General features: G+C 41.5%; 1 protein-coding gene across 1 annotated transcript; it reads left to right on the top strand.

Moving 5' to 3' along the window:
• Positions 1 to 948: 948 nt before the first annotated feature.
• On the top strand, positions 949 to 24,571 carry cbwd (COBW domain containing). The gene is made up of 16 exons (XM_080738253.1): positions 949 to 1,076; positions 1,286 to 1,365; positions 4,247 to 4,333; positions 5,710 to 5,806; positions 6,923 to 7,014; positions 9,207 to 9,266; positions 10,169 to 10,206; positions 11,686 to 11,732; positions 12,792 to 12,878; positions 13,570 to 13,614; positions 14,330 to 14,386; positions 18,160 to 18,211; positions 21,798 to 21,866; positions 22,304 to 22,369; positions 22,761 to 22,887; positions 23,575 to 24,571. The coding sequence occupies exons 2-16, from the start codon at positions 1,287 to 1,289 to the stop codon at positions 23,640 to 23,642; spliced, it is 1,071 nt and encodes a 356-aa protein (XP_080594379.1). The 5' UTR covers positions 949 to 1,076; position 1,286; the 3' UTR covers positions 23,643 to 24,571.
• Positions 24,572 to 25,124: the final 553 nt, after the last annotated feature.

Here is a 25,124-nt window from a genome sequence, read left to right as displayed (position 1 = left end):
AATACATTGTTTCTTATTGATTCCATTCCACATGCATCAATATAGCGAGTCAGTAGAGCCCACTGACTCAACTTGCACGAAGTCACGAACTGCGTGGCATTGTTGTGAGTTTAGCTTGTTGCAGGTGCACACAGACGCTGGCTTCTTTCGCCCTCTGTCGTTCTTGATTGTACATTACACCACTGGTTCCCAACTTTCCAAGCACTGCCACTCAGTGGGTCGAGAGTCGAGACCATAGAGTTATGGTCGAGACCCATTTGTGGGTCCCATAATTTTTGTTTCCTACATTTACACTTAGTTTTTAATCATTATTATTTCAAAACTAAAAAAAAAACTTCCTAAAAAATCTATGATTTTCCTGAAGTAATTTCATGAATAAATCAAAGAAAAATCTAAGAAATTCCATATATTAGAAAACAAATGTCTAAGAACAGAAGTAGTGCAAATAGCCGATCTACAAGCTCATAACGCGTCGCTCCAGGCAAACGTCGAATCTCTCTTTTGGCCTTGGGGACTCTCGAGCTAAAAAGTTTAAAACCAATGCATTTATAGCCTGGGCTGGCTTCCAATTTCGGGCTTTTGATCCGGTCGGGAGCGGAAAAGCTCCTACGTTTTTCTGTAGTCCAAAACGGACTACACTTTGGCCGGAAACAACGACCGGAAACAGTTTTAACCCGTACTTGCGCATGCGCTAACTACTTGCGCATGCGCTAAACTGGGTTGAAACTGTTTCCGGTCGTTGTTTCCGGCCAAAGTGTAGTCCGTTTTGGACTACAGAAAAACGTAGGAGCTCTTCCGCTCCCGACCGGATCAAACGGCCCGTTTAGTAAACGAAGACCAGGCTTTCTCTGAGGGGAAAGCCTGGTGAGGCGAGGTTAATGCATTTAGCACGTGACGTTACTGTGTACGCCTGCTAATGTGCCCCAACAAGCAACAAGCGGAACCATTGTTGCCACTTCCTGGTTTACACGGAGCGGTGGGCGGTGATGCACATTGTCCAATGTGATGCACAGTGCATGATTTTAATCACAACTGGATTATCTCTGATTCTTCTGCATTTGCTGCCACTGAATCGGGTAAATGATTGATATCCCTCGTAAATTATTAAATGTATGGCTTTAACGTGTTGTCATACCGTTTCGTTAATGCGAGTGTGAATTGTGCACATGTGAAATCTGTCCCTGCTGCTTTCATGTTTTCTGGTGGTGCTACTGTGGCTACTATGTCGACCTAGCTAGCTATTATTCTGGTGTCGAGTTAATTTTGTGTTTTTGTGTGCATTTAGTATGGAAGAGGAGGATGACTGTCCAGAGCTGGTGCCCGTCGACCAACAGATACCTGTCACCATAATTTCTGGATACCTTGGTAGGAAATCCATGACACACACACAGTCTCTGCTCACACCAAGCCCAATCTAGCCTCATGTCTTTATGACTAGAAACTGTCATTATAAATTCCCCAATGGAAATTACAAAATGGACAGATCAACACTGAGGTGTGTACTCTGTATGGCCCTGGACTCTTGCATTTATGTCTAAATATTATGGCTACAACATTGCCTATTACTACTACTACAACACTGATGCTATGTTGGTCTACTTAAACAGCATGTTCTTTGAAAGGTCTATATGGGATACAAATATTGGAATTACATTTACAGAAAATGAATATGTCAACATTATACGTAAGTAATAGGAGTGATAGTGCATGCACAAATCCACTCTAGCCCACTGCCCAGGTGCTGGACAAACGGCAAGACATGAGAAGAATAGAGTCCGCAACACTGGTAAATACTACTCAGCTCTGTTTTATTGCTTCAACGTTTCGATCCGTTTGGATCTTCTTCAGGAATAGTCACTATTCCTGGAGAATTCCAGGAATAGGAGAATTCCAGGAATAGTCACTATTCCTGAAGAGAACGGATCGAAACGTTGAAGCAATAAAACAGAGCTGAGTAGTATTTACCAGGGTTGCGGACTCTATTCTTCTCAACATTATACGTAATAACATGATAATACTAGGTCAATCTGGTATTACTATTAATACAGTATTAATAGAATGTATTGGACGCGGACGCCCCTCTAGAATGCTGGAAATGCCCTAACAAAAGGTACATTAACCCATGTCAAATCACGGTATTGCCCCAAAGTATAGGACTACTAGACTACAGCTCATGATTGAATTCCGAGAATTGTTGGCCAGGAAGTCCTCCTTCCCCCAATACTGAAAAAGACTTAATTTCCTCTATTGAACAGGTTCAGACCACACTACTCATTGGGTAACCGGTCACTTCGCCAAAAATCCAACTTGCCAAATTGTCCACGCTCATTGGGCAGGCTTGTTAATGCTCCTGGATTCGCCAGGATGATTGGCAATTACATCTACTATGTTAAATATTTTGTGGCGGAGGACCCCCAGATGAGAAGTCTTTGCTTCAGTCATCAAATTTGTACACCTCCATTTGGCATTTTAAGGCTGAAATTGTACCCATGCTAGTAAAGCAAGCCTGATAAAAGTATCAAACATGCACAAAATTCAACAGAACACAGGAAAATATATATCTGTTAAGAGGTTTTGGGGTGAGGACCACCAGACCCCTGTTGGGGAGTTCCGCGCACCCCCTAAAAAATAAATCTCCTGGATTCTCCTGGACTGACAGTCCAATGTTGACAACCCTGCTCATTGGCGAGGTGTCCTAGCAAGTTGATTTGGCGAGTTAGATTTTTGGCGAAGTGACTGGTAGTCACTCATCCTATAATGGAAGTCAGCCCATGCGTTTGGTGGCGTATCCACAAGTTTCCGCAGGAGTTTACTGGAGACTATCGGGACCAAACTTCCGGGTTTAACAGCAGACATACAAGCTCACGTCGCGTTGCAGATGCAACCCGTTGTGAGCTTGTAAATCGGCGCCGGAAGCTCGGTGCAGACGTCTGCGCAATGCACTATGGGGCGTTGGAAACTCGTGGATAGGTCGCGTATCTGTCTGTGTTTACCCCCGTAGCCAATCAGGGACCAGCATTCCTGGTGACATCATCATCAATAGCCAATGAGGGACCAGCATTCTTGGTGACGTCACCATCAACAAGTGCGACCTGATATAAATGAGGCACGCTCTGCTGGCACACAAGTAGGCCATACATGGCCACGAGTGCACAAAGAGCAAGTTGGCACCTTGACAGAGTGCAGTCTAGTCTAGTTTATGTTTATGTTTATTCAGCTTTCAGCATAATCACAAATGTTTAAAAAGATAGGTGCCATTATAAATACTGAATATTTTGCTGATTTACGAATGTAATTGCCTATCTAAAAATATAATAACCTAAAACGCAAATTTTAATCCACTATCAATTAAGAGACTGCACATCATGGGATTGGTGAAGTTTGGCATGTTGGATTGGAATGTCCAGTGCGTTTCCATCCCTTGTTTTGCGACCAGAGATCTCCTTCCTGGGGCTGTAGTCAGTTTCTGAAGTTGGACTTATCTCACATTAGAAAAAACTTAAAAGTTTTGTTGCGTTCTCACTTTTTACTCTGAAGGACACACGCAACAATGAGTGCATGCCATGTTGCTAGATGGCGGTGACGCACCGCCAAATAAAGCAGTCAGACATTTCCGCCCAGAGCCTTGCCAAGTAACAAGTGTTTGCAAGTATGTGCAGCATGGCTCGGCTTACGTCACACGTTGTTTCCTCCATTTTTGCCCATCTACATGGAGGCACGAGTAAGGATGGGACGATATGAAAATTTCATATCACCATTATTGTGACAAAAGAAATCGCGATTTACGATATTATTGCGATAATCAAAATCCATTATCCTGGGTTGGAACATTTGCCAAAAAATAGCAGATCTACAAGCTCACAACGCATAGCAACAAGAAACCACTCTGGAAGGCGGTTTCAATTTGTTGGAAACGCCATTGTTGTCTAAAAACGGACAGCATATCTGACATTTTATTTTGCAGTTTTCTCTATAAAAACAGGCTTGTGTGCACAGCACCATAACAGCTTCAAATACATACAAATACAAAAAAATATGATTGAACTCAAGTCTCCATGGTGTGAGTAATCAATAGAAAAAAAGTCATTTTGGGTGAACTACTCCTTCAAGTTGTAGTATATGTCATTTATATACTGTTATTTTCTGCTTGCTGTATGTTTGTTTATATTCCTATGTCTTACTCAAATTCTGTCAACATACATTAGCAAAAAAGGTCTTCTTAAATGTTAAATATTTGTTTTTTTAGGGGCAGGGAAGACTACACTGTTGAACTACATATTAACAGAGCAACACAACAAGAGAATTGCTGTCATACTCAATGAATTTGGAGAAGGTAATGTCAATGTTGTTTATATTATGTTTTATAGATTCTGACAGCATTTTGCACTTTTCCTCTAATGTCTACTCTAATATCTCTATGACCATTTATACGTTGTTTAATGTTAGACAAACATGAAAACGTTGTCATGATAATGTTTGTCTTTCCATATTAAATCCCGAAAGACACTAGGAGGTGCTCTTATTGGGCCCCTCATTGATTACGGAGTCCTTGTCTGGTATCGCGACGCCCCAGCTGCCTTAAAGTTAAAGCTCCAAACAGCCCAAAACAAACTAATTAGGGTTGTGCTTGGTCTCCATCCTCAGACCCACCTTACCGATCATCACCACGAAAGCGTGGGATGGCTCAAAGTAGCTGACAGAGTACAGCATCTTGCAATGGGCCTGGTGTACAAGATACACTACACCTCCAAGATTCCCATGTACCTGACAAACTACTTCTTAAAGGTCAAGGATGTTCACAATCACAACACCAGAGGCAGCTCCACTAATCATCATCAACGTAGATTTAACACTAAACAAGGCTCTAACTCGTTCTCCTGCTACACCATCAACATGTGGAACGCCCTTCCACAAGCCCTAAAGGAGAGCAAATCCCTAGCCTCCTTCAAAATTGGTATGAAAAGTCACCTTCAGACAGCTGCTACCCGTGACTTGTAAATAGACTAAGCCCCCATGCTTCCCCCCCCCCCCCCCCCCCCCTTTTCTCTTTTTTTGTTTTTGATGTTATGCTTTTGAAACTGATATTATCCTAGATAAAGTACTATGTTCTATCCGTCTGTCTTTCAATGTTATATGAGATACTTAAAGTGTGGTTCCTGTGGAAATAAGCCTCGGCTTTCTAGGATCTCCTTTTAGTTGACCTTGTACCAGTGATTTGTACTGTCATGAAACTGTACTTTTTTCTATTGCAAACTTCTAATAAATTCTTCAATCAATCAATCAAACCGTTCTCCACTAGAGAGCAGCAAACTAACACTTTACATGGAATCCATGGAGTGTCAGCTTCTCATAGGGCCAGGCATCATGAAAACATTGTCATGATCATTGTAGTTTTCCCACCACTCTCCACTAGAGAGCAGCAAACTAACACTTTACATGGAAACCAAGGAGCATCAACATCTCATAGGCATTTAGTGTCTTTAGTTATTCAGGGGTGGATTTAATATAAGCATAGGGAGGCCCTGGCCTTACCTGAATGAAAGTGGGCCTTCCCTAAACCTCTAAAGCTCTCAAAGTGCTGCCGCCGAGAACATTTGTCCAGAGCAAACTTATTTTTGACGCAAGGCCTAATAAACCTACAAGTGGCACAGTCAAGACTGGTAAATGGTTGTCAATAGATCTCTGCTTTTGATTGTCCTCTTCCTACAGGTAGTGCCCTGGAGAAGTCCCTCGCAGTGAGCCAGTCTGGAGAATTGTATGAGGAGTGGTTAGAACTCAGAAATGGCTGCCTCTGCTGCTCTGTCAAGTATGTGTCATGGCCAGTTTACAATGTAATGTACTAGGACTGAATGATTATGGCTGAAATGCAAATCACAATTAATTATGTTTGCTCAATATTGAGATCAGGGTTATTTATGGTTATTCTTGGTTAGGGGATTTATTTTGCTCTGAACAAGCAGGACTAGTTGTCAACTAGAACGTGTACAGTAGGTGTCCTACCTGACACCAGGGTCTAAACGTGTCAATGATATAGTAGGGATACCACCACCAACCAAACACAAACACTTCGGATGTATATAGATATATTGTTTTAACATACACTGTGATACAGATTGATTACAATAACATTTATTCATCTATACTATAATTTTGCGAATGTCTGTCTGAGTGAGTGAGTGAGTGAGTGTCTGTATGTCTGTATGAAACAGCGTTTCTCCTCGGTGGCTGGAGCAATTGACCTGAAATCGCATCACCATCAGCATATGAACACACCTGACATAACTGTGAAGCCCGTTTGTCACTTTCACAAATCGTATGCTGACCACACATGTTAAGGGAGGGGCGCTGTTGTTCAGGCCATGCACAATCACACACAAACACACACACACACACACACACACACACACACACACACACACACACACACGGGGGGGGGGGGGGGGAGTGTGTGTGTGTGTGCAGGCGGGCAGGCGGGCGGGCGGGCGGGGGGGGGGGGGGGGTTTAGCCATTAAACGAAACGGGTATTTCTTACATTGATGCTCCTACATATTATCATGCAAGCACCAGTTAAAGTTACTTTCCATCCCTCATATACTGTATGCACAGTGCACATCCCATAACCCACACACTGCACATCATTTTGGAGCTCATATCTTTGAACGGGTAAGGGCTAGTTAAGATAATTTCAGAATATGTACTAGGTACATATACTCTGGCTATTTATGTGATCTTTAAACTAAGTCAGATGTTACTCTTAATAGTGAACATAGCCTGTGTTATGTTGCAGCACAAGACTGTGCAGCACTTGTATTCTGTGCTGTAACCATCGTATTATGTATGTGACTCATGAATGATCATTATAACGTTATGGTCAGACACAATCTATTTATTATAACTTTTGGTTGTTTCTATTTTCTCATAGGGACAATGGTCTTAAAGCCATAGAAAACTTAATGGAGAAGAAAGGGAAATTTGACTACATCCTGTTGGAAACCACCGGTCTGGCTGATCCCGGTAATTCACATTTAGTAAAATACAAAACAAAATATACGCATACAGAGTGAAAAATATGTGTAAAAATATTCTACCGAAGATTATTCTGGTGTGTCTCAACATTTTTCAAAGCCGGCTTCCCCAGTTACTTGTACAGTAACTGCAAAATAGGTTTGTTACTAGTAGCCTACAGTAGTAGCAATCATTCATGCAACCTTGCTTTAGGGAGACTTCTTAACCCCTAACTGCTCCTCACTAACAGGCTGGTGCCTTGCGTGGTTTCCTCCACTGTCTGTGTCAGTGTATACATTGTGTGAATGTGATTCACATTTAAAGAGCTTTGGAAGTTTGGATAAAGGCGCTATATATGAAGAAGGGGGAAGACATAGAGACTATGTACAACTAGTAGTCACATGCAATGCATACAGTACATACTCTGCATTATTATTGTTATTATGAGGACATGCCTCCTGGTGGAGATTTCCATTCATTAGTACAATCATTGTCCAAAGTCTAAATTGCCCATTCTATATCTAATTTAAATAAAGGTTTCTTTGACTTGACCCTTGACCCTCTACTCCTGGTCAGTGCTGCCACTTTACATTAGTCAGAACAAATCCTCTATTTCCTTCTATTGACTGCTAGACAAGGAAGCACTAGTAGGTATGTTGCAAACATTGTACGGAGACATCGTTAGTCAGGTCCTCTGTCCAGTCAATTCAGTCTTTCTTTTCATTGCTTTGGGTTTAAAACTTTTCTTCACAACAAGACTAAGTAAACTCTAACTCTAGAACCGGATCTGTGTTGCGGTGACAAGGCCATGTTGAGGGAATATCCAAGCAGCTTATTTTCATCAGGGCAGTCAGAAAAACTATCAAGCCATTTTGTCTCTCAGGACTGAATCAATAATAGGGCATTACCAAACATGCCCTTTGACGATTGGGGTGTATCGTTAAGTGACAGATGTCAGGAACCTGTGGCGCAGGCAGTCGCACACCACTTGCCGACATAGAGACGGTAAGCAACAGAGTGCGTTCAGACTGGGACTCGGTTCACTTTTCTGTCATGTCATTGGCTGAGACAGGCTCGTTATTGGCTAGGACAGGGCTGTCATTGGCTCAGACAGTCTTGTCAATCATACTGCTCCCAAGGGGCTTGCCCTTCCAATTCAGGATCGAGCCAGATGAGGTATGTGAGAGATGCCACTCAGAAACAGTGTTTTCATTACCTGCCTATCAAATATTTACAATGCTTCTTTTCTTTATTCTCGCTTGACGGTTTGACAAAAGTGCATTATGTGAACAAGCTTGGGCTGGTGTGGTGACATAGGGTCTTGGAATAACCTCCTTCACAGGAAAATGGAAACAAACCAAACGTACCAGTGGGAGAAAAACAATTGAAAGCTTCTGATATTTGTTTCATATGGTCCAAGGAGTTTCAAGTAGAATACATGCATACAGTATTTGTGACCCTTGCTAGTGGGTAATGCAGAGTGTGAATGTCAAGGCTAAAGGGTGAGTTTGATTTAGAGCAGTGATTCTCAACCTGTGGGCCATGTGGATATTGCAAGTGGGCCCCCAAATAACTGGCAAAACACTAAGATCATGATTAAAATATACAAAATTACGTTTCTTTAAAACCTCTCTGTTTTCACTGTGCTACTGCTAAATAAAGTATACCACATTAGTTACATTATTCCAAGCCGGAACACAATCAATCAGTTGATTGATCATAACATGAAAATGCACATGGCAGCGGTTCATGTTAAGTAGTCAGACTAGTGAGCCTTCCAGAAAAGGTTGTGAGTATTTAGGGTATTCTCCAGTTGCAGTATAATATCGTAGATAAATAAATGGTGCATTCATATAGCCTTTATCCAACGCACTTTTACACACCAACGGCAGAAACAATCATGCAAGGTACCAACCTACTCATCGGGAGCAATTAGGGGACTGGGGTTTAGTGTCTTGCTCAAGGACACATCGACAATTCGACACTAACCCAGGGACAGGTAGTACAGTATGTACAGATACTGGATATTGTTTTACTCATTATTTTCATTTAGGAAATTGGTGGATGAATATATCAGATTTTCTTTACCTACTATACAATTATGTTGTTGTCATTGGACATAATAATAGCGTTGATACATTGCTTTTATGGGAACATACTGTAACAATCCCCACTACTTATGTCTTCATTGCCTTTGGCAGGTGCTGTGGCCTCCATGTTTTGGGTTGACGCTGAACTAGGCAGTGACATCTATTTGGATGGTAAGAGGTTTGCATTAACACAATGTAACATCTTGTCGGCGTAGTTGTTTTTTAATGTGTTTGTTTGTGTGTCTATGAGAGAGGAGGAGTATGAAGGGGCACGTACCTTTTAGGCGAAGCCCGAACTGGCGAAGTGGGGAAATGTCCGATACCGTAGCGATCTGGCGAACGTCTTCTGGACAGGGCGTTTATCGTGCGCTTGCCCAGGCCTTACGGCCTGGGCATAAATATAACGATTGCATTCACCACAGCTTCGTAACTCGCGCGGCGCTCCGCCGGCCGCGCGGCCCTGGCCCGCTCTTCGCGGCCACTCGCGCCTGCGGCGCTCGGGGGCGAAGAGCAGGACCAAGGTCCGCTGGCCTTCGCGCCGCTTGCAGTGTCGTGGACAATCGATTCGCCAGATCGCTACGGTAGGAGACAAATCCCCACTTCGCCAGTTCGGGCTTCGCCAGAACAGGACTTTCCCGTATGAAGAACACACAGCAAGTGTGAGACTTTATCTTTCCCAAACAAGGATGGTTCCTAATCCTAAGGTCCTGTTCCCGTTTTTGTGGGATACTTGCGATACTTGCGAGTAAATAAGTCATTAGCAATTGCAAGAATATCCCTTACAAGCTCACAATGATGGGCTATTTTTTAAATAGGGCTTTAGAGATTCATAATGTATTTTTTGTGAATATTGGTCCCAAGGAGACGCCAAATGTCTTTTTTGGGTCTTGAGCTGAAAAGGTTAGGGTACCCCTGGATTACGCTGCAGTCCAAGAATCCAAGAATAACTTGGAGAAAGTGGCTTGGACAAACCAAAGTCCCAAAAGGCTGTTGGAGTCATAAAACCAGTTCTGAATGCTTTTGTCACTGATAATGGCATGAATTAATTAATTAATTTGTTCATCTGTTCATAGGCATTGTTTCTGTCATTGATGCCAAGTATGGAATGCAGGTATGTATGATTATAAGGTGATGTTGGGTTGTATAGCTAGGTGTGTGTGTGTGTGTGTGTGTGTGTGTGTGTGTGTGTGTGTGTGTGTGTGTGTGTGTGTGTGTGTGTGTGTGTGTGTGTGTGTGTGTGTGTGTGTGTGTGTGTGTGTGTGTGTGTGTGTGTGTGTGTGTGCGAGCGCGAGAGAGAGAGAGAAATCAGTGTGTGCGTGTGAGAGAGAGAGAGAAATCAAGGAACTGGAAGTAGGAATTTCTTTCACTCCACTAAAGGTCAACATTGCTATAAAGCTGTTTTAATGTTGCTAATATCCCTTGTAACTGGCAAGTTGAAGCAACTGCAAGCTGCTGAACTCATTGTATTGTTGGTGTGAACTAACCCCCGCCCAGAGTGCAAGATTTGTGCACACCCAGCCCTCTCCTCAGTGCAGAAGTAGTTAAGAGAAACGGCGCAAGTGACACCTGGGTAATAGGCTACTAATTTGAAGGTGTCAAAGTCATGCTTGGTAAGGCGACACATTTCATGGACAGTGGGTGCTGCCTCTGTCCTCACACTCACAGAGAGAAAGATTTTTTCTCATGCCAATAAAACTCCTTAGATTTGATTTCAAAGAGATGGAGAGAGATAAAGAGTAAAACATAAAGATAGAGAACAAGAGAGGATGATATCTAGTGAAGGAGTAATTGATATCTGAGATGTGACCATTGTAATAGGGCTGTCACAGCCACTCACACACTCTTCCTCTCCTCTGTCTGACTGAGTGGATTTTAGAAAATGGCTGCTCTACACATCATGCAGTGTAGATGGATGTAGTTACCTGGCCGTTTTCCACAAATTTATTTAGTGCTTAGAAGGGAAAAAAGGAGGGAGTATAGAGCCCTGGGGGACTCAGTCAAATAAGAATATAGGGTTTAAGTGGTTAAAGAGCACTTGCGGCCTTGGCCTCAAACGCAATCCGAGGCCTTTGTCTCCAGGTACAGAGGTTTGACTGTAGAATGGGCCAAGAGAGCATTTCCCATTTCCACCGTCGTTCCTTTCAAGAGGAAGCAGAGGAGATGTATTGGGTGACAGATTGATGTCAGCTTGACGTTTAGGGATCAGGATCGGGGGTCAAACGCTCTCTCCTCTATCTGTTATTACATATTAAACTGCCGGGCAAACATTGCTCACAGGAGACGAGACAAACAGAAAATGGAAAAATGATTATGGGTGTGTGTGGGGGGAGTTCAAATGTTTGGTGTGTCACTTATACTCCTGAGACTTAACATAACCCTTATCTGTTTTGAAAATGTATTTTATCCGTTTATCTCTTGACATTTTTGTGTATACTTAATGGAAAGCTAAAAAAAAATAAACAATAAAAGTTGGGTTTTTGTTGAATGGGTACTAAAGGCCCCACAGGGTCAGCTCAAACCCGTTTCCAATTTAAAGTTCTGGCCATTTTGTCTTCATGGAACTCAGGTCCACTCTCTCCTCTCTCTGTAGCATCTAACAGAAGAAAAACCAGAAGGACTGGTCAATGAAGCAGCCAGGTATGCACTATGTCTGTCTGTCTGTCTGTCTGTCTGTCTGTCTGTCCGTCTATCTCTCTGTCTGTCTACGCCCCATGCCCAGTGTTGCCAGGTTTTGCGAGAGAAACAAGCAACCAGGTCTATGAACGACTAGGCTACATGAACCCTTTAAACCTTAACCCTATATACATCGGCTATTTGAAAATACCAGATCTACGAGCTCACAACAAGTCGCATCGCTTTGTGAGTTTGTAGATCTGCTTTTTTTTAATGAAATTTTGAAATACTTTTGAAACATTTTAACTACACAAATCGAGTAAAATGGAGTTCCCTGGCACAAATATTTTCAGATGGGGTCTGCAATACATCATTTCGGGGTCCTTGACATGAACATGTTTGAGAACCACTGGTTTAAAGTAAACATTACACAGCAAGCCCAAAATAAGCAAATACACTTCATAAATGAGCCCAAAGAAACGCAGTCCGCTACTACCGATTATTGTCAAGCAACTTTACATAAAGACAAACCAAAGGTCACTTATAATAAGCAGACATGGCAACCCTGCCCATGCATGTCCCCTGCCTGATCATCTTCCCTGCATGTCTTTCTGTCTGTTTGTCTGCCCTCTACTGTGCCATTTTCTTTGCAGCAGCTGCTTGGTGTTGTTGCTGAGCAAATACCAGGATGATTAAGGACCAATTAAACCCCTTTGCCACTGGCACGAAATGCCTGTTACATGACCTTTTGCACTTTGTTTCTTTATTTGTGTTTTCACTTCTAAACTAAGCAGTTAGCCATTTGACTTTAGCATGTATTGCACTCTGCTACCCACCTGTATACAACACACACATGCACACTTTGAGGGTGGGCCCAAAAGGTTGTGAAATGTTTATTTTGAGGTGCATTGGAGAACAATAATGTACATTGACCAGTGATCACATATTAGGTACAAAGAAGAATAAACACAACTTTGCACTTGGTTGGCAAATGTTTTTATTTTCATTTCATTTTGACAGGATCTCAAACTGATTTTGAATACCACAAAATAATAAGATTTGTTTAATGTGCTGTCATTTCAGACAGATTGCTGTGGCCGACCTAACCATTATCAACAAGACAGATCTGGTGAATGAAGATGAACTGGCTCAGCTCAAAGACACTGTCAGGTCAACAGCCCATGATTGATTGATTGATTGAAAACTATTAGAAGTTTGCATAGGAAAAGGTACAGTTTCATGACGGTACAGTTCACTGGTACAAGGTCAACTAAAAGGATGCACCCAAATTGAGGTCCTTTCATATAACATTGAATAACAGACAGATAGAATACAGTACTGTGTAGAAGGTATCATGAAAAAAACAGTCCTAAAACACAATGCAAAATAAATGGTATTTACAATAGAAAGGTCAGGGGGAGGTAAGGATAGGTTTTCTTTTACCAGTTTCATTGCCGTTTTAAAGGAAGGAAAGGATTTACACTCCTTTAAGGCCTTTGGTAGGGCGTTCCACATTTTAGCGGCATAGCAGGAGAACGCATTTGACAATTCTTTTAGACAAATCTGGGTTGGACGTGATCTGTGGAGCTGCCTCTGGTGTTGTAATTGTGAACATACCGGTAACTTAATACTTACTTAAAACTTACGCATTTTTATCACGGCAATGCTTTTTTTTAATCTAGTTTCATGTGATTAACCTGGCATCAGCAGACAACAAGTGTACACTTTGTCAGGCCAGGACATGCGTGATGGAAGTAAGACATTAGAATCTTTAAAGGCAGGAGATGGAATGTGGGTAGGGTTCAGCATCCGTTTGTTATCTAAAAATACTAAAAGAGAACATTTGTTTCTGTCACTCCAGGTCTATAAATGGCATTGCTAAGATTCTAGAAACCCAGAAATCAAGGTAAGTTTATTTTCACCAACAAAACTTATTGATATGGTAAGATATGTATTTTCTCTAGATGAAGTTCCTGTCTTTGTTCTGTGTAACAGATGGCCACCCTGCGGTGTGCTTCTTTAGCTCTGATCTTTTTTTTTTAGGCATGACCTTGCATGAGAGACACCACCTAAACTGCCCTTACAAACACATCACTCCCTCCTGAGCGAAGACTAACACACCATGCTGTGGTGTCTAGTTCCCCAGAATGCTTTACTTTCTAGTCCCCTTTTTCGCTGGCGGCCTAATTAGTTGTATATTTCCGCATTATGCTAGGTGTGTGGATGCGTGCACACGTTGCCTGTGGGTCTGCTCTTGTGTTAGAAATTAATGTAGTGTGTTATGAGGTCTTTGGTAGTGTCTGCCAAACACAAACAGCAGCTCTCAGTGTGTATCAAAGGCTTGGGTGTGTTGCCGCCCTCCTCTGCCCCCTGGGAGAGTTCAGATCAGGGTGAAACAGATGAAAGATGCCATGCAACGAGGGGTTAATTAGAAAAACGTTCATGTAGCTCTGATTTCAGTAGGCGATTGGTGGTTTTAACAGACTTGACTACCATTTTTCAGACGTCGAATACACATTGATTCACATGATAGGTTCATATGCCCTTGTGTTAATTTCTGTGCTGAGGCTCATTGTTACGTATCATGTTTTGTAAATGAACCTCTGACTGTTTCTCCACAGGGTGGACCTATCTGAAGTTCTGGATCTGCATGCCTTTGACAATAAGAACGGTGCGAAGTGAGTGTCTTATGTATTGTGTGACTCAAATTCAACATAGATCAGTTTTTTCCCTTTCGTTTTATTTCCCAAAAAAGTATACTTTAAAAAAATAACAAAAATAAATTGAATCAATATCATTATCCTTTTTCACAGACTAGGCTAACTTTGATTTTCATGAAGTCGTTTTTACATGGTCTTGAAATGTCAGGAATCCAGTCTATTCCTTGCTTGCAGCTTAGAATGAGAAAGTGAAAATACACAGGAAAACATAATCTCACATTTTAACCACATCGGATGGATGGTCTAGAGCTGTGGTTCCCAAACATTTTAGCCTGTGACCCGAAAGAGAAATTATTCGTTTGCCCGGGACCCAAACTAGTGAAAATAGCAGATCTACAAGCTCACAAAACACATTTGTGTTCTCATTTATGGAATTTCGTAGATTTTTCTTTTTCGTAGATTTTTTTCATGAAATTCATTGAATTTTCTTTTTTATTCATGCTTTTTTTCTATTTTTGAAAATATTTTGAATAATAATTTTAAAAACTGAAATGTAGGAAATAAAAAACAAAGGGACCCATAAAAATCTGTCCGCGACCCACTGTTTGAGAACCAGTGGTCTCTAGAGTAGACCTCTCTAAATTCACCATCATCTCCTGTTCTAGTTCATCAGAGCTGCAAATCTCACAGACATTTTTCCCTTTCACAAAGCCTGTTCAAGGCTGTTCAGTGTTGTACCATCATTCCACCTTGTTGTTCTGTTTATAAAGGTACAGAGACAGAAGGGGGGAGGGGGTCGTTTTCGTGCCACGTTTTGAGCCGGCAGCGGAGCGAGTCTGTGTAAAATAGGGTGACCAGACGCCCCGGTTTGGCCGGGACTGTCCCGTTTTGGCCGGGACTGTCCCGTTTTCAAGCTGCGTGTCCCGGTGTCCCGACAAATATCTCTAAAACACTAATATGTCCCCGGTCCCGGTGTCCCGACAAATATCTATAAAACACTAATATGTCCCCGGTTCATCATTCACAACAAAATGTTCCAGTTTTCAGCAGAATTAAAATAATAGTAGCTGTTTTCAGTCATTGCATAGACATTTATCATGTTCTTTTCATGTAAACATGCTCACCTAAGCAATCAGAAAACATGAACAAATACATTGCGTGTCTGAATTCAACGGTGAGGCTGTTTGTCAATCACTCACTGCCTGTATGCAACCCTGCGGTGCGTATGTGCACTTGCACGAACGTTAGAGAATGGGCACGCATTGAGCGGCTGAAAATATGGTCACCCTAGTTTAAAAGGCACAGCTGGCATGACAGGAGTCTAAACTCCACCCACCATTGTGCCTTAAACAACTCCCTGTTTCTCTTAAATATTTATCCTCAAGTCCTCAAATGTATTTCTGATTGCACAAACACGTTGCTCACACCAATCTGGTATTGTAATAATGCGCGTCATCAACTCTTGACTCTCACACACGCACACTAGTGATGCGCTGGTCCATCTTTTGGGGGAGGGCTGGGGGGGGTCCTGAAAGAATGGGCGAGAAGCAAATTAGTCCTGACCTTACAGTGGCAACAACAATAGCTTTCAATCAATTACCATAAAGGCTTACAGTCTAAATAAACAACCAGCTCAATGGCCTTGTGGAGTGCCTGTCCTGAGATTGAGAGGTCGTGGTTCAATCCCTGGCCGAGTCATACCAAAGACTATAAAAATGGTACCCAATGCCTCCCTGCTTGGGAATCAGCATCAAGTGTTGGATTGGGGGTAATCAGACCCTGTGACATATTAGCGTCATGTCCAGAGGGTGTATGGGCTACATGGTTCGGGAGTCATTGGTTCCCAAGTCTATTTACTTTAATAGTAATAAATAATACTATCTTTTGAGTCAGTATTTTGCTAAATAAATGCCTAGGCTACCGGCAGCCTCTCAAGTTATGTGTTGAGAGAGTTAGCGAAAGGGAGATGGTGAACCATTGCAGAACGCTGACATGTTATTTAAAAGCACACACACAGGCGGCTTTGTTCAGTTCTGTCTAAGAAAATCTACACCGGCATTAATCGCGGCTCTTCTTCTTCGCGCCGTTAATTGCGGGATCTCTGGCTTTTGATACTGTCGTTTTCCACGTTACTCTCTTAATTAACGGACTCCTCCTATAGAGCGTCCCCATGTCACACTGCACAGGGGAGGTCGCATTATTGTAACCCCTGTAAGAATCGCAGTCTAATGAATGGAGTCGGTGTTCATCCCTCCATGGTGAATAAAGGCATCAGTGGCGTTAAAGCTCTCTTTACCCACGCCCCCAGCCAGTGTCTCTGGGCCCAGCTGTGGAGGATTAGAGCTGTGTGTGTCCACTGGCTCCTGAGGAGGCTCCCTTGTCCCCGCAGATAGCCCCCTTCCATCTCCCCCTGCCTCCTGTGCTTTTCAGAGCCCAGGCCCCTCCTCCCGGGAACCCACACTGCTTGTTTGAAGCGGCCCCCCGCCGCTCCGCCTGTGTGGTACTAGCAGCACATAGGACTCAAGCTGCTGGACATAACGTTTGGCCTCCTTGTGAGGTCAGGGAAGGGGGGGTGCTTACAGCGTGTGGGTGGTAGTGTTTTCTTTATGCTTTAATTCCTAATTTTCTATATTCACAGTGCCATCATACATACCATTACAGTGTGTATGATACACCCTATGATACAATAAAAATATACAAATAAGGATACTCCATCCTCCAACTATTATGTATGGAGGAATGCATTGTACACAGACAAGCAGCAAACATAAAATGGATGGTCAAAGATTTTATTGCATCACAAAGTTGCTACGCAGACAGTGTACTCACACAGACCTCAAACCAAAGCCAATAAAAGCCAAGTTTCATAGCATCCCAGTCCCAGTTAGCGTTCGCTAACTGCCTCTTGCATACATACAAACGCGTACAGGCTAATTTTAACCATTTTAATGCAGGGGTCTTCAACAAGGGGTCCGGGACCCCTAGGGGGTCCTCATAGTTACTTCAGGGGGTCCTCCAAATCCTAGTGTGATAGGATTCTGAGGGGAGTGAGGGGAATATTAGCCAGTAATAGCAGATCTACAAGCTTGTAAATCTGCTATTTTTGGCAAAGAGGTTTGGTGTAGAAGGAAAAAAGAGCAGACCAAGTACAGAGCCAATAGTCAAGTTTAGTATTGAGGCTTTACGGTTAGAAAATACACATTTAACATGAATTAATAGAGAATATAATGTGTAAAAAATAAACGACAACATTGATAGTGCTGTCAAACAAATGGGGGCAGTTCTCCATTCCAAAACATCCCCTTTCCCAAACCAGGATAGCATTTACCAGCGTCTGCAGGTTAGCATTCACCAACGTCGGCAGGTTAGCATTTCACCAGGTTAGCATTCACCAGCGCTAGTTTTACTGCGGTACGGTTTAGGGTTAAGGTTAGGTTCAGGTGGTCAGAATAGCGATGTTTCGGAATGCCGATGTGTAACCCAAACAATTCTATGAAAAAGTTTAATCTGCAACACAATTCTATACAGTAGTGGGGGTCCCTGCTTCATCTCTCTCTCAGCTAAGGGGTCCTTGGGCTGAAAAACGTTGAAGACTCCTGTTTTAATGCATTCTACACCGTTAGATGTTAATAAGATTAGTATGGCTGTAAATACTACTTGTATTTTGTGTATATCCAATGATAGAATCGCTTGTTATATTAGACTTGAGTTAAAGAAGAGGATGATTTTTCTTTTTGTGTGCAAGAGAGAGTATTGTATATTGTATAATGTTTAAACGTCTCTGTCCTCAGTTTATCAGAGAAGATGAAACTAGTGACGAACACAAGACCACATCTTGACAAGGTATCGTTGGTGTATTTTTGTGTCTGTTTTTTTTCACTTGCTTTTGAACTAATAAACTCCTCCCTTGTAGGTTTCACCTGTTTTTCCTGATTTTATTAATTTCAGAACACCTTTGCCCACACAGGAAGATGATGCCTTCTCCTGAGGCTAAAATCATGTCTGTCATGCCCTTGAGCCATGACACTCTAGTGAAACCTCCCCACCCTCCTTCTAGTTTTTGTGTTGAGAATCAACCTGAGGCTTTTGATGTTGTCTTGTTACACGACAAATGGGTTCAACATGGGTCATATACATTGAATCACTCTCTGTTATGGGCATCACTTGGCTTACTGCGTTGGCTAGACAAACAAGAGTCTTTTGGCTAGACGTTTGGGCTTTACAGTCGTTTGAATTCAGCCGTCATAAAAGGCTGCTCTTAAACTGTTGTGTCACTCTGTACTGTAGCTAACAACAGAACATGGCTGGCTAGAAATGTTGATCTTCCGTGGGAAGGCAGTTGGATGGATGGATAGGCCTGTATTGAACACACAGGGGTAATTCAGTTGTCATGGCAGTACTGAAGTTGTGAAACAGACAGATACAGAAAAGGAGACAAATAAGAGTAAAGGAATAATAAAATAAGAATAAATGGGTTGTAACCCACAAGGATTTGGAATAAAGCACCAAAACCAAGAGAGATTCAATTGCTGGGCCCTCTGCCTTCTGCACTGGGGGACTGCCTAGGATTTGCATATTGTATGAGCTATTAACAAGTATAAATATTAAATAGTCAAAGTGCACCAACAGTATGTCGACAGCATTAACCGTAGTATTTATACATAATAGTCAAAGTGTACTTGAACATTCTATCTCCACAACATGACATAAATATGTTATATATCTGTGGTATGTGACAATCCACAGTGTATTATGAGAAATATGCAATCTATACATTACATATTGCCTCATGGTATACTGTATACGTTGGTGTGATATTTGAAGGAAAGACAAACCGTGTCATTACATGAATTAAGCCTTTATTCATCCTTCATTAACTAATAGTGGCTAACTTCTCACACTTAAGTAAGCAACAGCAGCTGTACAGTTGTAGTTTTATCACAGGATAAGGGGACATGTGAACTGTTTGAGTGGGGTGTGTTGGCAAATATAAGGCATTGTTATCCATTTTCTCCAGGTCCCCTTTCCCGCATGGGGTTTAACACTTCCCCATTCCCCCCCCCACCTCCCACCTCCCCACGTTGCTCTTTTCATGTAAATGAGAATGCTGTTTTCTGTTGTTATACCAAATAAAAAGGAAGCGTGTAACCTTAACACTTCAACACAAAGCCCCAAATATCTGCAAAGTGCCCTTAATGTCTTAAGGAAGTGTGTGTGTGTGTGTGTGTGTGTGTGTGTGTGTGTGTGTGTGTGTGTGTGTGTGTGTGTGTGTGTGTGTGTGTGTGTGTGTGTGTGTGTGTGTGTGTGTGTGTGTGTGTGTGTGTGTGTGTGTGTGTGTGTGACTGTGTGTGTGTGTGTGTGTGTGTGTGTGTGTGTGTGTGTGTGTGTGTGAGAAAAAGAGTGAGGGAAGCAGGCAAATAAGGAGCGGTGTCAAAGCTGTTTTTTAAGGTGCTGAGTAGAACTGTGTTTCTTGACGCATTCATTGACAACGTCATCAATGGCGTTGGACACGTTTTCCTAAACCAGTTTTCAGTAAACCTATAATAATCCCGATTGGAGTATGCCAAATGAAATGCCATCACATTTTTTATCTTGTCTATGACAGTGGTTCTCAATCTTTTCAGACCCCCCAAAAAATCATGTTTGAACTGGGGACCTCCCCACCCTGACGAGCACTGTCTGGGTGTTGCTGTTTTACAGTTTTTGAAGCGGTGAAAACCGCTTCCAATGAATGGCTTTGTGTGTATCACGCCCATATATGGTCATTTCAGTCCAGAATGAACAGGCTTTTTCAAAAACAGAATGTCCGTTTAATTACCATATATGGTGATCTCAGTCCAGAATGAACAGGGTTTTTCAAAAACACAAAGTATGTTACCTTATGTCCATATATGGTCACTCCAGGCCAGAATGAACAGGTTTTTCCTGTCCCGTACGTGTAAAATATCAGTCCAGAATGAATAGGCTTTTTCAAAAAGCAAAATGTCGATGTCCCTCCCGGTTAGATGAATGGATACTTTGAGGATTGGTCAAGCTTCACATGATAATTTGGCCTTCAGGGTTTAAAATATGTAGTAAGCCACAAATACCTTCAGAATAGAGGTTTTATCTGTCCACCGCTTCACTTCGAACCGAGGTTTGATTTTTATTGTATAGTTTGATGATTACTTTTGATACAGTAATGGTATTTTTTCATTCTTTATTTCTTTTTTTAGGTATTAAAAAGGTCTTAAAAGTCCTTAAATTGTGACTTCACTGTCAGTCACTGGAGTCTGGGGACCCCCTCAAATCATGTGGGGACCCCCCTGGGTTGTCCTGACCCACAGGTTGTGAACCACTTGTCTATGGTACAGTCCAGAATGCTGCAGCATGCCTGGTCCTCACCATACAATATATTTTCCCGCTCCCTTCATTGGCTACAAAACACTGATGCTGAGGCATGGCACCCCCATACCTTCAAGACATGATCCCACCATAAAACACCCTGGACAACACGCCAGACAGTCCCACTCTTCTCCCTCCTGGCTTCCGATTCAATTCAAAGGAGTTTTATTGGCATGAGAAAACATACGTTTACATTGCCAAAGCAAGTGGCTTCCAAACTGTGGAATCAAATTGCCATTAGGGCTGCAACAATGAATCAAACTAATCGATTGAAACAATTATACAAAATTACAGAGGAATCAATTTAAATAAATCGTCTGTTTTGGTGGGAAAAGTTTAATGTTTATCAAAAATAGCCAATCTACAAACTCACAACACGTGCTGTGAGATTGTAGACACTGTTGTATGACAAAGTATACATACAGGGCTTAATTGGTTAATCAGACTAATGATTTAGTTGATTATAAAAATAGTTTTTTTTTGTGTGTCAATTGAATAATATATAAAAAATAAAAAAGTAACCGATAGAATTATCGCTAAGATAAATGATAGTTGCAGCCCTAATCCATTGCAGTCAGAACTCCAGACTCAGCTGTTTGCACACGGCTTCATCTTTTCGTTGCGAAATGCGTTTTTCAGGGCAAGGAGAGAGAGAGAGAGAGAGCAAGGGACCCAGTGGTCCGAAAAGGAATACGAAACGGGCAGCAGTGTGCATACGTGATTGACATAACGTGAGGTTGATTTCTTTATTTACGTGCCCCGAAATTCGCTCCTACATTCGGCTGAAAAAAACAGTATGCAACGACCTGTACTCCCAATGTTCTGTAGTCTGGAAGATGCACCTCTTTAGAGACTGCATGTAAATCATTGACAAATGCTGAGGTGATATTTGTTCACTTCATAAAACAAGCATGCGGAATTGTTTGGGAATTGAAATGTTCCCAACCAGGGAACTGAATGCAGCTAAATTGTTTTCATTGCATAAAATACCTTCCAAAGAAAGCACTCGACAAGTGAGGCCTGTTGTGTTTTGTGTGATCCTCAGAGTATATTGACAGCAACATTTGAAGTTGCTGGAGACGTTTCAGAAGATGTCTTGAACACTTTCATCCAGGTACTATATACCTCTCCACTCCACCATCACTGATTTGTTCTATTCTTGTTCATAGTCCTTTTGACTTTGACTGTAGGGTGAGCATTATTTTCAAACACCCAAATCTGGTCCATTACCACTTGAGCTCTATTTCAAAAGTAGCGTAAATCTCCCATCTACAAGCTCTCAATGCTTGTAGATCTGATGTTTTTCCTGGTGTTTTCATCAGAACAGAACATGATAAACGCCTACACGTATGTAAACACTCATAATTATCATATTACTTATTACTACCCATATTATTTTAATTGTGGTGAAAAACTATTTGGTAGTGAATGTTTGTACATTTTAGTGTTTTAAAGATATTTGTCGGGACTCGCAAACTGGTTGACGGGACACCCACTCTGCCACTATTCTTGTTATAGTCCTTATTGACTCCTATGTTTCACTGTTTTCAGAATCTCTTGTGGGAGAAGACTTTAAAGAACAAAGCAGGGCTACCCATGAACATCATTCGTTGTAAGGTACAGTATTGTAGAGCTCTGATTATAAAACTTTTTCATTTCAAGGACCACCAGTACTCGCATTTGATAAAAAATAATTTTTCTTTTATATCTGGAACTTCTTTCAACACAGGAAAATGTAAAAAAATAAAAAATAAAGACAATTTATCTATGAACTGAGTTGTATACCTACTGTATAAGGGCCCATTTGGTTCCTAACGTACTACAATCATTTACCTGGGGACCCACTGGAACCCCCTGGATCCCTGGCCCCCATGTTGAGGACCAGTGCTGTGTTGAGCACAATGGATTGTACTGTGACAGCAGTAGCCAGTAACAACTGCTTTATTATCTGTATCAATCAGTTTCAACTGCTCCATTCCAGTAGGTTAATGTGTGTGTGTTTTCCCAGGGTATACTATCAGTGGCAGGTAAAGCCCACCAGGTGATGCTTCAGGGGGTCCATGAGCTGTATGAGCTAGATGAAACGCCACAGCTTTGGGGAGAGCTTCCGAGACTCAACAGACTGGTCTTTATTGGTACAAACACACTTCTGTCACATTGTTAATCCTGGCCCTCATCTCTTTGTATACAACTACGGTTTAGGAACAGATACACAACCATCTTAAACTTCTAGTAAAATTATTTGGAATTTAGGCTAAATACACTTGTGTGCACTGTGAAAAGCTCTCCATCCCTCCATGTAATAGACGTTTACTGCTGTTCACTTAACCAATTAAACCCTATATACATTGTTGACCTGGGTCTCCCAGGGGCTTCCCAGTGGTCTATCCTTGGCCCTCTCCTTTTCCCCCTCCACGCCAATCTCTTCGCCGGAAATAGCAGATCTAAACTTGTAGATCTGCTGTTCGGCTGTTCAGAATGTTCAGCTATTTTTACTGAATGTCTGCCTGTTATGAAATGCCCAGAATAGGGCCTCAAGGGGTTAATTAAGCTGGCTCATGAGAATGTATCTACACAATGACGATTGAGTTTCCCCACTTATAGCATCATTTTTAGAGTCTAGCTCTGTTATTCGGCACTATCACTGGTCCTGTGATTCAGAAGCCGTTATGATGCCGTTTGGCACTTGCTGCCGTGCGAATCTCTCAGAGCTCATTAAACATATAAACACAATTCCTCACACATGCTGTATGTGCTGTCAGTGTTGTTGTTATCTGCATCTGGTGTTTTGTGTCACACATTGTCCCCTTTCTCTTCTGTAGGTAAGAACCTGGACAAGGACATTCTACTGGAACAGTTTATCTCTACCGTGGTACAGGCAAAGGACTGAGATTAGATGTAACCCTGCCCCCCTGATTCTCATGGTAAACTAAAGAGATGATCCTGGACTTAACTACCATCAACAAACCAGGGACTGTCTTGACAGATTTACTCCAGTTTTTCATCTGTATTAAGATTGGTAATTTTAGAGTATGGCTGAAATACTATGAAGTAGAAGAATTTTGTGATAACCCATTTCAAAAGCTCAGTCCATATGTGACTGTTGATACACGGTTACTGGCTTGGATATTGAAAACAGCACTTGCCGTGCAGTTTGCGTGTGTGTGATCGTTTTATAATAAAAGCTTCTCGACCAGGGAACATATTTTTATCAGTGATATTCAGTATTTCATTGAGCTAATTTCACAAAGACACACACAGTCTAAATTATTTTGTGGGGTCCCCAGATGATTAGCTTAATGTACATTTTTGTTCTCACTCAACGGTAAATAATCCAACATACAGTTTAAGTGTGTACAGGGTATCTGCACATTTATAAAGTGACAATTTAAGGACTTTCAAAACATTTTTAATATCAAACTGGCAAATATTAAGTAAGAAAGAGGCAAACATTGTGAAAATAGCCGATCTACAAGTTCGGCTATTTTAACAATATTTATCTATGGAACCGAGTAACGCTAAATGTAATACCTACAATTCCAAGTGCTTGTCAGGCTGGGGGTCCCCAGTTCAAATATGTTTATTTTGGGGGTCACAGCCTAAAAGGCTTGAGAACTACATGGTCTAAATCCATAGCTATACTGTGCTTGCACAGACTCCAGCTGCTGATGTATTTGGGACTATATTTCTTGATTTACAGCACTATCCACCGTAGTAATATACTTCGATATGATGAGAGTTGTTGCAGTCGTTGCATTTCAAATTTGCCACAAATATTTTCTCCTTTATTATATTTGTATTTTGGCTTTAATAAATCACCTTGTATTTTAAGTTATTATAAATGATTGTTGGTGCATCTTTCTGTGAAAATGTGGTATGTTTATTTAATTTTTTGTCATAACAAATTATTTTGTATAAAAACTGTTGTTGGTTAGCTATAGCTGACTACTCAGAGTCATCAGCATAACAATTGTAGAGATTGAATGCCATGGCTTTGTGCTAAGTGTTAAGCTAATCCACCATAGTACTTCACAAAGAGCTTACATTTCCTAAAGTGCATTAACACCTTAGTTTTTATTGTTTTTAAGAGAATACCCCTCTCTGTCAAATTTCACATCTCCAGCAATAGCACCTTTTACTGGAAAGTGTTGGAAACTCACTTTGCTGGAAAACTGTGTCTTCCTAACAACAGCTCTTCAAGTTTCATTCAAGATTAATTATAATAATGAATCTCAAAAGAAACTTAAAACTGTTGTTAGGGCATTTCTTATAGGTGTTATTGCTCATGGAGATTATTAAAATTGGTAACCTATGTTATGTATAGCTTAACTGTTACATACAGTAAGCAAGTTCTGAATTATATATTGAATGA

The sequence above is a fragment of the Nannobrachium achirus genome, assembly GCF_963921795.1.
Source record: "Nannobrachium achirus genome assembly, chromosome: 12".
In the NCBI taxonomy this organism is placed as follows: Eukaryota; Metazoa; Chordata; class Actinopteri; order Myctophiformes; family Myctophidae; genus Nannobrachium; species Nannobrachium achirus.
The sequence above is the reverse complement of the archived record's forward strand: the minus strand, read 5'-3'. Positions and strand labels throughout refer to the sequence as shown.

Coding starts and splice junctions, on each gene's coding strand:
- cbwd (XM_080738253.1), top strand. CDS start 1,287: ATGGAAGAGGAGGATGACTGTCCAGAGCTGGTGCCCGTCGACCAACAG. Junction 4,334..5,709: donor ACTCAATGAATTTGGAGAAG/GTAATGTCAATG, acceptor CTCTTCCTACAG/GTAGTGCCCTGGAGAAGTCC. Junction 12,879..13,569: donor CAGCTCAAAGACACTGTCAG/GTCAACAGCCCA, acceptor CTGTCACTCCAG/GTCTATAAATGGCATTGCTA.